Source organism: Gadus chalcogrammus, chromosome 17, assembly GCF_026213295.1.
Source record: "Gadus chalcogrammus isolate NIFS_2021 chromosome 17, NIFS_Gcha_1.0, whole genome shotgun sequence".
Classification (NCBI taxonomy): domain Eukaryota; kingdom Metazoa; phylum Chordata; class Actinopteri; order Gadiformes; family Gadidae; genus Gadus; species Gadus chalcogrammus.
In genome coordinates, this window is record NC_079428.1 from 11,291,882 (window position 1) to 11,304,876 (window position 12,995).

The 12,995-nt window shown below is 42.8% G+C and overlaps 1 protein-coding gene across 5 annotated transcripts; it reads left to right on the forward strand.

Annotated features, from left to right (window-relative positions):
• Positions 1-1,867: 1,867 nt before the first annotated feature.
• Positions 1,868-12,497, forward strand: LOC130370361 (C-type mannose receptor 2-like). 5 transcript variants are annotated; one of them, XM_056576118.1, is made up of 9 exons: positions 1,868-1,955; positions 2,850-3,133; positions 7,735-7,795; positions 8,098-8,130; positions 8,251-8,583; positions 9,371-9,697; positions 9,824-9,915; positions 10,594-10,731; positions 11,031-12,497. In XM_056576118.1, the coding sequence occupies exons 2-9, from the start codon at positions 3,095-3,097 to the stop codon at positions 11,037-11,039; spliced, it is 1,032 nt and encodes a 343-aa protein (XP_056432093.1). In that variant the 5' UTR covers positions 1,868-1,955; positions 2,850-3,094; the 3' UTR covers positions 11,040-12,497. The 5 variants fall into 5 exon arrangements, with proteins under 5 accessions (XP_056432093.1, XP_056432091.1, XP_056432092.1 ...); XM_056576116.1 differs by having other exon boundaries at positions 11,837-12,497; XM_056576117.1 differs by having other exon boundaries at positions 2,850-3,125; positions 11,837-12,497.
• The last annotated feature ends 498 nt before the right edge of the window (positions 12,498-12,995 follow it).

A 12,995-nucleotide genomic window follows, 5' to 3' on the forward strand; every position in this document is an offset into this window, starting at 1 on the left:
ATTCAAACCGATGATGAGCTTGTCACACGTTCAGACTTATTGTTGTTTTTTATATTTTATTGATTGAGTCTTGAATCTGCTTCTACTGGCCGTTCCGGATAATCAAAGTCATTTGGATCTTAGTTTGGGATCCACAGCTGTTGAGTCAGTTTCCTGCGGCTTGTTGCGTAGTAACATTTACGGTTGACAGTTATGATTGTGTCGGGTCCACTTCTGCGTTAGTGGTCGACCACATAAGGTACCGTTAAAATATGACTTTCTCAAATAGGCTATGCTGCTCCTACATTTCATAAACCCTGTCAGACTATTCGGAGAATAGCCGAGCATGACAACAGGTTTGCCAGCGGAGCCTACTGCCATCCCAACATATTACTCGTACACGTCAGTTTAAGAACATGTATTTTACACTCGTTCTTAAGGGTCCCATGACGTGCCATCAGGTGTGGGTTGATTAGCCCAGTTGACTGTAACAAACATTGTTCATCTATCCGTCACACATCTAGGTGGACGCGTCCACCTGTGATGTCATAAGGGACAGATTGCCAAAACGGCTTGTAACGGCTAATCAGCATACACCTGGTGGCACGTCATGGGACCTTTAAAGAAATGCAGCTTTAACGCGTTGACAAAGTTCTAATGTAAGATTTCAAGAGACTCCGCTAAGATGTCTTGATGTGGGGGACCGTCCGTCCGGTTCCTCACAGGTGAGTCCCAGGTTAACACAATGATGGGGGAGGGGGACGGACGGACGTCCTCTTTCACTGACTAGAGCTTAGTTAGTCCATCGTATGCGTGTTAACATTAAGAACATGTATTGATGCGTATGCGACTGCGTCAGCTGTACGTTGCCAAACACTAATTGTAATGTTTGGCAGATGACGTTGCACATAGATTGTGACATCGCCTGCCAGCACTGACCAATAAAACAATCAAATATAATTATGTTACGGTAGGCTATGCTTTGATGTCAGGCTTTAGTTAAAGGTATATTTAACGAGGACACCAAGCATTTAGAATGAGTACTTCTGATACTCCAAATTCACAATATTCAACGTGGTCCTTGCTGCAGAGACAAATGGGTTGAGCTTGAAGTTCTGCTCCACCTCTCTGGACCTGGTCCTCCTTATTGGGTTTTACGTTAGCCAATCAGCCCATTATTATGGGTTACGGTAATGGTTAGGTTAAGGTGTTAAAGTGTCAATGTTTGTGTCAGAATTCAAACACAGACTAAAAAGTGTTTTGTGCCAAAGTTCTAGAAAGGAGGGGGGTGTTATCACTCACGGCAACTTTGTGGTAGACCAACTTTCTTAGTACGATATAATTACAAATGATCATTTAAAAACATTGTGCAAAGTTTAATTTGAATGAGAGAGTGAAAGAAAATAAACAAACACACTTTTCTAAATTGGTCTCAATGTTGCCTTCGAGACAAGGACGGCATTTTTGCATAAGAGGAACAGAAGATGCTCAAGGAAAATCTGTTATTTCCATATAGATGTAACCTTGGGATCTCAGGCTCCAGTCTGATGTGTTTAGAGTCACTACAGCTAATCTCCTCACCGGTGTTACCCTTTATCCATTACATATTCAGTTTTTTTGAAGATGCCTTTAACCAAAGAAACGAATAAAGTCGCTACCATCTAGTGCTGTAGAACAGAATAAAAAAGACACGGAAGAGTGCAGAATATAAGAATTAGAAAAACAAGATTAACCAAGTTCCACCTCAACTACCTCAGGGGCGGACTAGCCAGAACGGGGGCAGGGGTATCACTGGCCACCTTTGGAACCTGATTGGACACCTTAGGTGCAACCCTAGTTGATTGACAGTTCACTGCATGTGTCGTTGAAAGCAGCGAGATTTATACAAATGAGGTAGGCTCTCGAGGGCTCTCGTAAACGTCTTGCACTTCCATGGTTGAGGAGAGGACCTGTTTCAGTGAAACCATAATTCCAAAGTAAGTTTTAAAGTGATATCTGGAAACGTGAGGGACTTAAGATGTATTACGGGTGCTTTGTCATTCACGTCCATAACATTAATTATTACATTTGTGTAGGACGATAGTCCCAAACAAACAATTATTCAAAAGTCGATAGCCCCAATTACTAGTACGTTGCCCCTTTTTGCGGTCAATACTAAATCTATTTTTCACGTCGTCTGGAACATGTCTGCAGTCGTTGACCCAGAATTAGAATGTTAATCGTGGATCCATCACTTGCTGATAACTGCTATTGTGATCACGATAGTGTTCGTGTGTGTGTGTGTGTGTGCGTGTGCGTGTGCTTGTGTGTGTGTGAGAGAGAGAGAAAGATGCATCTGGGTTATGAAAATGGTCAAGTAGTCATGTTCCTTCTAAGGTAGGTTAGGTATTTTCCTTTATTAGGCCTAGTATATGGACACCTTTATAAAGCCTTGTACACTCTCTGGCCAACCCTTGTATAAAGGTCTAGCTCCGCCACTGAACCTCCTGAAAGCCCTCTGTAATGGACCTTGTTCAGATAGCCAGTTCCAAGTAGACCTTTGACCACTGAAGGTCATTGGGCTCACCTTACCCAGATAGTAAGGCACGAGAGGGCATTCTGGTGGCCACAAAGAGGAAAGGCGCCCCTTCATTCCTTTCCTGTGTAGCTAGCTGGCGCCAGGTTCCATTAATGGGGAACAGGGGTTGCATAGGGTGTTTTGATCAGTGCAGGTAGGAGGAATCCACAACATTTGGGAACCTGAAGCCCGATTCCAGAACAGAAGTTATTTGGCAAACCAAATCAGGTTTTGTTACAACATCTGTGCAAGTGATAATAAAGTGTTTGTCTTTTAAACTTTGTCTTTCTCTACCTCTTGTATTTGGTTAAAGTGAAATGTGACTGTGACCTGAGCAGCCCTACACTGACTGCGCCACCATCGACGAGGCCCAGGTTATGAACCAGGGGTCAAATCAGGTGAACTACCCAAACAGGGGAGTCTGGATCGGCCTGCGCCCGGGTCTGCCCCCCTGGCCCGGGGGTTCTGTGGGATGGGGCTCGCTACAGCGCCCAGACCTTCAGAAACGGGGAGGGTGGCGAGCCCCTCGTTGAACACGGGAAGAGCCTCTGTGCCGCCATGACAACGACGGATGAATGGACAGCGTCTGGTAAGAGGGTGAGACATGTTTGCTTGCTTCTTGAAAGCCCGTGAAAGCCCTTGCTTCTTGTGAGACCGGCCCCAGGAAAGGAACGGTTTCCAGCATGACATCAAAATACAAACTGCTTATGTACGTGCGTACATCTACATTTACGTGTACGTATGCATAACAAACATTCAAAGCAATTGTACGACTCCTGCCACCAAAACAATTTGCATCCACACACAGCCCCCCCCCCCCCCCCCCCCAACAAACACACAAACACACACACTGAGATTTGCTTAAAAGTGACAGGTGCAGGCATACGATTACATCATCATTTTTACACAGAGAGCATTTATCTGTCAACAGTTGGATGGCTGAAAGCGTTTTTTTCAAAGCATGCTCTGTGCAAACACACGAGGCATAAGCACTCAACTGTGCCTCAAACGACGGTTGGAGGTTGGAGTAGTTTAATTTAGATGTTTTTTATAATGTTTTATGAAAAGCTATCAATTGCAATTTTATTGTTAATTGGTGCTGTGTGTTTATGTGAGTTTTCAATACTCGTTAACCTATTATATATATATACCGGTATATATATATATATAGAAAACATTACGATAAATCAGGGAGCAAAATCTGCATTTTCCCAGAATTTCCATTACATTAAAGATATGACACCCTACTGGCTCCTATTCACAGGGGTCATCAGTCTGGTTCTCAAGGTCTCTCCCGAGCCAGGTAAGACACCATGTTTGCATAAGAGATACAGAAGATGCTCAAGGAAAATCAGTTATTTCCATATAGATATAACCTTGAGATCTAGAGCTGCACCCTGAGGATGTCTTTAGAGGCACTACAGCCAATCTCCCCACCAGTGTTTCCCTTTCTTCATGGTTACATATTTAGCCATTCTGCAGATGCCTTTAAAGGGACGATCAATGGGCTACAAAAAAAGTGATTGTGCTGCTTGATAAGCCTCACCTGCATATCAGAACGTCTTGTGCAGGTCTAGTCTTGTTGGGTTTAAAAAATAAATAAATGAGGAGCACAACCTCGATGAGACAATAAAAGTCCCCAATCTGTTGGTCAAGGCAGGGGTCCCAGTAGATGGCTATTCCTTTGATGATACATGTTTGATCGATAACAATTTGTATAAGTCCTGAAAGGTTTCTGAATATATATATTTTTTATCTTCTCTGGCCAAACCGCTACTCATCCCATTGTGGAATGATGCGCTTATAGAAGTAATGAATGACTTTTTTAGTGCAGCCTTCAATAAACAGTTGAGGAAAAAAAACGTTTATTTTTATGTAGCCAAAGCATTTATAGTTGGATACAGAAAGAAATGCTGAATGCAAAAGGCATTATAAAACGATGCATTTAATGCACGTTAAATCAGTCAATAAGGTTGAAACTTTTTTTACGACAACATTAAAAGGAAACAATCTCTTGCCTCAAACCGAAGGGGGGGGGGGGGGGGGGGGGGGGATAAATCAGGTTGTTGCAATCGCGGATTTTGACCATGCTCAGATTAAACATGCAAATGATGACCTCGCCTGACACTGAAGTAAGCCCATCAGAACAGAGGCAACTGATTCTAGAACGGCATTTGAGCTGTCCCTGGGGTTTGACGTTTAATCGATATAGGCTACATGGTTTCAAAGAGCAGGCTAACTAATTTACTACAGATATTCTTCATTTTAATAGTAGGCCTGGTTAAAATCATTTCTGATAAGAACGAAACGTGAAAAAAAAACTTACGGAGCAAGTTTGTCGATTGATCAGACTCTTTGTGGCACATGAACTCCGTAAATTATGAATATGATTCCAGACCCCTGGTGGCGGGTGGATTTACCGCTGATAGGAAGTCGTCAAGGTGGCGATCAAACGTGCAAATTGCTGCATGCAAGATCTAATGGGGGCTGAGATCCTCGTAGGAGACTCCGATATCGGCCACGCTAATCCCAGGTGAGAGACCATGAAATCGGGGCAACTATGAAACCATGGATACCTTGGGAACTAAAGGGCTACCAATCAATAACAGGGCTACCATTTTGTAGAAACCATGATAACCTTTGCTGTGTCATCGTGAGAATGGTTTGAGAGGGCATCACCTGAAGTATAGAGAGGTTAGAGACGGAGAGGGCTTTACGCATGGGCGTAGCAACATGGGGGGCCGAGTATAAAAAAATACAATACAAATTCTGAACGGAAACGGTCTAAAATGAAATATATACACTATTAGTTTGAACCAACTTTGACTTATTGTTCTTATTCAAAGTGTAATATTTTGAAGTTCTGAATAAATATTTCACTTAAAATACCAGTCTCTGTTTATCAGTCCAAAACTCATTTTACCCACTCTGCCAGAAGAGGACCCCAACTGGATGTTTGACCTCAAAGAACAGAGAGTCAATTGAACTAGCCGGCACAATTAGTCTGGAAGATCTCAGTTCATTTTTTATTTACAAGGGAGGTTTTCAACAGGTTCAGACCAAAATGCCTCTAAGAGCTGACATCAGTGGGAGCCATCTTTATTGTTTATGAAAATGTGCAATATGAAGGGCTACTCTGCTTTTATACTTCCATCATAATAAACAAAACCTTTTTCTCTAAATAACTTTGAAGACAACAATTTCCTCAGAACAAAATTGGACTTCTACTAATAGTAACTGATATCTCGGTGATGAAGTGATGTACACCATAAAAATCACCCTGCGTCTAATCGCAGCTCCCCTGCAAATGTATTTTTTCTTTACCCTGCGTTCACACCAAAAAATGCATTTGCTGCCCGAACGCGTTGCCGCCGAAGTTTTGCGGCGCAGCAAAAGTTTTGCAGCGCGGCAAAAGTTTTGCTGCGCCGCAGTTTTGTTGCACGGCAAGTTTTGCCCGCGGTGCTTCTGAATTCATTCACAACCATGGCCGACATTACGAGCATTACATGTCTTTACCTGTTGTGGAAGAGGGAGAGATGTCGGAATGCCCGTCGTTTATGGGTTCATGAGACCATTCGGAGCCGTACAGAGCTCGGTGAATTTCACCGTCTTCTGCAGGAGCTCCGTCTGGATGACGAATGCTTCCAGCGCTATTTGAGGTTGACTCCGGCCCAGTTTGATGACCTGCTAGCTAGGATCGGTGCTAGGATCTCTCGGTTGGACATTTATACTTATATATATATATGTATTGGACACTTATAACTGGCCACGGTGGTGTTGAAGATCACCGGGTATGCGGAGACTGCAATTATTATCTTCTCCTCCATTTTAGCGCTTTGATCTGGATCAGGTAATGAACTCAAGCTCACTCCAAGGGAGTAACACTGATTGGCTGTTACGGCATGTCACTCAGTGGCAACACCTCAGTGGCAACGCTGTTGAACGCTGATTGGCTGTCATCACGCGTTTGCTGCCGAAAAGTTAAAATATTTCAACTCGAGCAGCATTTGACGCGCCGCAAAATACGTGAACGCGCCCGCTGCCCGTGCCCGGCAGCGGGCACGGTCATGCTGCGCTGCAAATCAGATTTTGATGCGCCGCAAATCAAATTTTGCTGCCCGTTTTCTCGGCAGCAAAGCGTCTCTACATTCACTTTGAATGGGATCATGCCGCGCGTCAACTTTTTGCATCTTTTGGTGTGAACGCAGGGTTAGTGTGTCTAAATCCGAAGCCTGTAGGTATTTCGTTCTGAAATACAAACAAAGCTACCACAGCTATAGGAGGGCCAGGGCCTCCTTTCAGCTTGGTTTGATCGTGTGCCTCTTACATGTTTTTGTTGGTGACTAGAAGTTCAAGTTTCAAGTATTTATTTGTCACATGCTTAATTTGAGAAAGAAAAAGCATTGAAATGGGGAAAAAAGCAGTGAAATGGGGAAAAAGGCAGTGAAATGGGGAGTTATGAATAACGTTGATTTCAATGCTCCGAATAAATTATTATATGACAATGGATAAACTGATTTAATTTTTACGGATACATTATGCATGTCATTTGAACAGAAAATATTTTTTCAGCCTAACAATTTTACTGAGTTATTATGTTGTTTTACCATTTGTTTATTTCACTTATATTTAATCTGGACCTGTAAGAACTTTTGTTATTTTTGATAGCCTATGTGCCTCCATGTCTTTTTCCTATTTGTGTGTGTAACGATTCTATGCTGCAAACAAAATCTACCTTTAGGTACATTAAAATAATTTAACTTGAACTAGCTTGAACTTGAACTTGATATGTCAATGCTTCCAACCAAATATTCATCATCTTCTGGGGAGCGAAAGTGACACCTGATGTCCAGTTTTGCATTTTGCATTTTTGCATTTTTATAGGAGTACAACGCTGTATGTCTGTGACTTTAAGTATGATTGGTAAGGCTGGGGGGATTCAGAAGAGGGAACATCTGTGAACAGGTATGACGTTTTTTTGATCGCTTAGACTCCCAGAGGAGCTGAGGGCGTTAATAGGGCTGTCAATATCTTTCAATTCAATCTTAAAACGTTTCTTTTCAATTACGCTTTCTTCTAACCACGTTTTCTTTTATCTTCTTTGTTTTATTTAACCTTGAATATAGCTCTGTGATATGTTATTCTCAGCATCTTTATTTGAAACTGATCTATTGTTGTGATGTGGTTTTCCCTGTTAGGCTTCATTAACAGACCATCAGACCATGTTTCGCGTGCGAGTCTCCGCCTTCCGTCTCATTGGTGAGCATTTCATCATAAAACAGCATCAAACCCTCCGATTATTACAGAAAAATGCCATTGTTAACTGTTACGCAACAGCATACAACTCATAATTTATCAATTATTTGGTAATTTAATGTAAAAGATTAATATATCATAAAATATAGGCTATAGTATCCATACTCATTTCATAAAGGATAACGTTAGTAATTATCATTGAAAGTTCAGCAAATTCATTGCAGTCAATTATGTTAATATAATCAAATTATCCAATATGAAAGCAATAAAATCAATATTAATCATAAGCATTTTTTTATTCAAAGGGATTTTCATGCTTTTAAGTATGACAGAATCAAGTAAGTGTGGTTACAAACATACACGCACATTCACCAGCACAACGTCCACGAAATCCCTTCATGATCTTCAATTTGAATAAAAAAAACTGACAGGAGGTCTGATGCTCTCCTCTCCCCCAGCCTCCCCAGAGTACCACTACTACAACCAAATCCTGAGCTGGAGCGACGCGCGGAGCTTCTGTCGGAGTAAGCACAGCGACCTGGCCACCGTGACCTCCATGGAGGAGGCCCAGCTCCTGGCCCAGACCACCGCCGGCCGGGGCGACGCCTGGATCGGCCTCCGTAACGACGGACCCGCCAAGTGGCTGTGGTCGGACGGAAGCGGAGAGCCGCTTCCTTTGTTGTGGATTGCAGGGCAGCCCGACTTTTCGGGTGGCTGTGTAGACACGATCGCATCGGGCTGGAACGATTACAATTGTACTACGACGAGACGTAATCTTGTGTGCGAAGATGGTGAGTCGAAACCTTCTAGTGTGATTTAAAATTCATAGTTTCACTTAAAAATTGTAAATAGCCTACAGTTATACAAACAAATATATGATTATGCGTTGCGCCCGCATGTGAGGGATAAACCGAGAAGGGTCTGTCTGCGTCCTGCAAGAGGAGGCGGAAGTTGTAGTAGGCGTAACTTGTAGTAGGATGAGGCGTGTCTTGTGCTTTTCTAAATCGCTGTCCACGCGAGATCTTCCTCATTTTGCGGTAAAAAACAGTTGTAAATTTCTAAATTATTTTCTTAAATGCATATGATTCAGGGATGTCAGTTTCAGTATCTATGCCAGTAAGGCTATGATTAAGCTAATCAAGAGCATATTTTTAAATGAGCGTGTCGGGTGCATTATTTTTATGTGAGGCCTAATATTTGAGGTCCGTTGCGGTCATTTATGTACCCGCGCACCACTGCTACATAGTACTGATCACTTCCGCGATTTAGAAAAGTACTAGACACGCCTCCTACTTCCGCAAAGAAAAGTACAAGACACGCCTCCTACTACAAGTTACGCCTACTACAAGTCACGCCTCCGTCTTTCAGGACGCAGACGGATAGAAACCGGGAACGGTCTCAAATCCAAACGATCTCTTAAAGAGTCGCACTCAACCAGAACACAACTATTCACTCATAGATCATTTAAATCATTAACATCTCACAGAAGGAGCTTTAATGTCGAAGCTATAATCTGAAATTAGATTTGTTAAATCGTAATACCGCTATTTTAACAGGGAATGGGGTTTATTTATGCAGCACAGGTGCCGTACTATCACCCTCAGCCCGATTTGTGGGAATGGACCGCTGCCCGGGATCATTGCAGAAGCCTAGGTATGAAACTACCCAAAATCAAAGGCATGCCAGATATAGCGCCAATCCTCACTCCGTCGCTCCATGTCTCCGTCTGGATCGGCCTCTTCTGGGACCGGTGGGCGTGGTCCGACGAGAGCACCTCCTCCCTCAGGTACTGGACGTTGGGCGAGCCGGCCAGCCTCCAGGGCTGTGCGATTGTCAACGTTACGGACCAGGGCCGGTGGTACGAGAAGCAGTGCGAGACCGAGATGCCTTTCGTCTGCCAGGGCGGTGAGTTCTGGATCTCCACAGCGGCGTGGCAAGACCGGCCCCATGGTTCAGAAAGAACCGTTCTTTATAAAGAGTGAGCTGTTGAATGTGGTGCAGATGTTAGTGATCAGAAGGTTCTTGTTGCAGTTGGGAACTTGCGGAGGGTGCTGATCAAGTTAAAGATGGAGTCGGATGGTGACCTCGATCGCTCAGCCGCCGGTGCTCAACTCCTGAAGCAGGTGAGAGAGCCGTACCTACTTGTACTGGGAACTACCCTCTGCTATTCGCAGGCTGTCCCCCATCCAGTGGCGTAGTACCAAATTCTGGCCCCTGTATACAAAACGGACTGATGTTGTGCCCCGCTCCCCCCCCCGAATTCCCCGTCGCAGAATTGTTGACGGGCAAGGGGGCGAGACATGACCTATCGGCATATGGCCACTGAGCGCAATGTGGGGCTCCTGCCACTAGGTGGTAGCAGAATCAAAGAAAATATCATTTTTTATTTTTTATTTTTTACATTACCATGGGCCCCCCTCTGCCTTGCGCGCCCCCAAGCCTGTCCACCTTACACCCCCAGTCCGGCGGCCCTGCCCCCATCCAAGTAATGACCAGGCCCGATCATGCTTTCCTTCTGACATCAGACGAGATTGATCGTATGGGGATTATACGACTGTAACAGGACAGCTTTTTCACAGATTACACAGCCTTCGTATGTTTCGTCATACTTCCACATAGGGCAAAAGGTGCAGTGCTTCTGCACTGTGCTGGCGAATGTCGATTGCCATTTGAACATGATTCAGCCTGGGTACATACTTCAACGTATAGCTATTTAGTAAGTGACATCGTACACATATCAGTGTCAGATAAGCAGCACGACCGGGCAATGCGAGAACTATTGTTTGTGTTTGTGTGTTCAGCTCGAGGCGCAGTTCAGAAGTCAGGGGATATCAGATTTCCAACTCAGCTGGAAGGGCGACATCCGTCGTCAGGATGAGATCAACGAGAATCCTGCAGCCGAGAGCCACGGTACAGGTCCCTGCGATAAACGGAAATGGGTATGTTCTGATGATGACCAAAAATTATACTATGTATTGCAATTATTGCAAATGAAAGCAGTAAAAAAAGACAGTCTATTACTGACGTAGATAACATTCAAATACTTTCAGGAGTTTATACTCTAATAATATGACGTTTTGTTTAACATTCATGCTGATTGATAAAATATTAAATAATTCAATAAACCAAAGATTTCCTCTCTCGAAGGGTCTTTGGCCTATCGGGAATGAAAAGTTGCATAGAGCTGCAAGTTTGAAAGACCAGCCTACCTTTAACTCTTGTCCTATTTTCCTTGCAGAATGACTGAAGCAACACACCTCCTACGTACACACATACACACGCACACGCAGAGTCACATGCTTGCGAACACATATAGATAGACAGGCACAGTATTTGCATGTGTATGGAGATGAGGAGCTTATTATTATTATTAGGCAAAACTCCAGAGTTCACACGTTATATCTGAGTTCCGGTAGTTGTGTGCATCCCGTGTGACTTTTTTTTTTAACTTACTTATGAAGTAATTGTATATTATGACACAATTATGAGAGTTCGACTATAGAGTAGACCTACCAGTTTATTATGAAAAAACATGTTGAGGTCCTGTCGGTAGAATTTGAGAATTGTTGAGGGAGAGAGCATGATTCAGAAAATAAACAACCCCACGAAAATGCCCCTCCCTCTCTGACCCTCCCTACCTATCTCCACCCTCGAGGAGTGGGTGGAGAAATAGGGCAACTAGTGCAAATTTGTTCCCTGAACAATCAGGGGAGGATAGTCTTGATTGGTCAGAAATTAGCCAAAAAATAATGGTCTCACAGATATTCAAAAATAATGATACCCTCATGAAAGGTCTTAGATCTTACGGCACATTAAACAATGTTAAAATAAATATGAATAAAATATAAATGTAAATAATACAAATAATTCCAAATCAAACAAATTGGAATCTAATAAAATACTGATATAGGAGGGATCCTTTAGTGGGTTGAGGATCAGGGGGTAGAGTACTGTCGTATAAAGTAGACTGCGGAGCCCTTTGAGACCGGAGCTGTGATTCAAGATATGCAAATCAAATGGACCTGACTTGGTGTTTGTTCGCAGGATGAGGAAGATGTTTCACAATGCACAAACTAAGACACGAGTGCAGGCCCTGCGTGATAGACATGGTTCAGTGCTCGTCAAAGTTCCTGTTTGAAAACGTCCTGCCCGGTGGAGTAGACGACGAGACCTATACTTTGATAACCTTCATCTAATAAAAGCTTTAGACATAAATCAAGTCTGCGTGGCTCGCACTTATTCTTATTTTAGCCTCCAAAGGATGTATTCACGTGATTAAATGATAGTTGTAGTTAGCGTGATTTATACATCGTGTTAAATTATGTGTTCTCATAATGTGATCCATATAGGCTACCCCTATATTATGTGGATTACAACCTATTTGCATCCAACTTCATTGTACACCAATGTGGTTCGTTGTTTTATTTTGTTTCTGTATAGAAGTGCATTCTGGGTCATAAAGCGTTAGTGGAGACTGTGCACATGACATGGCTGCTGATGAAGTAGGCTAACGGAGCTGTGTAGAAATTAATAAACAGATAAAGGAAATAGATGTAAGAAGTGATTCTTTATCAACATGAAATATGAAAATGAAAACGCAACGCATCCCTTTTGAAATTATAATAATGAAATAGTGTAGGCCTAATGATAGTTTATGATTCATGGAATTAGGCCTGTATATTATTGAATTAGGCTATAGGCTATATATTACGCTCCAGATTTATTATGAACAACAATGGATGAACCTACTTAAAAAAAATAATAGATAATTATAGTCATATCAGTTTTTCTCTGATAGGCCTTGTGAAAAAGTGTTTCCTCGACGCACAATGTTGGTAAAAATATATTTTTACTTAAAAACAATACCACAACAGTCGAGTCACTTGCACAACTCAAGCCTCCCTCCAGTCCAGAACTCTGGCCCTCTTAAGGAGCACCAGATAGGGTGTGGCTCAATTCACCTATGAGCCACAGCTGCAGACTATTACAGGGCTAACATCTTCACAGGCCTAATTTGAGCCAAGGCCTATGTGACGGTTTCGTGATTTCTTTGCTGTATGACTGTTGTTGGCACCTTAATGTTCTTGAGAGCTTAATGGATCTCTAAGTAGGCCAAGTTGAAGAATGTTCTTAATAAAAGGGATTACAGAATACACAGAAACAATATAGCACGGCTGCAGGTGTCCATGTCTCAATTGTCTGT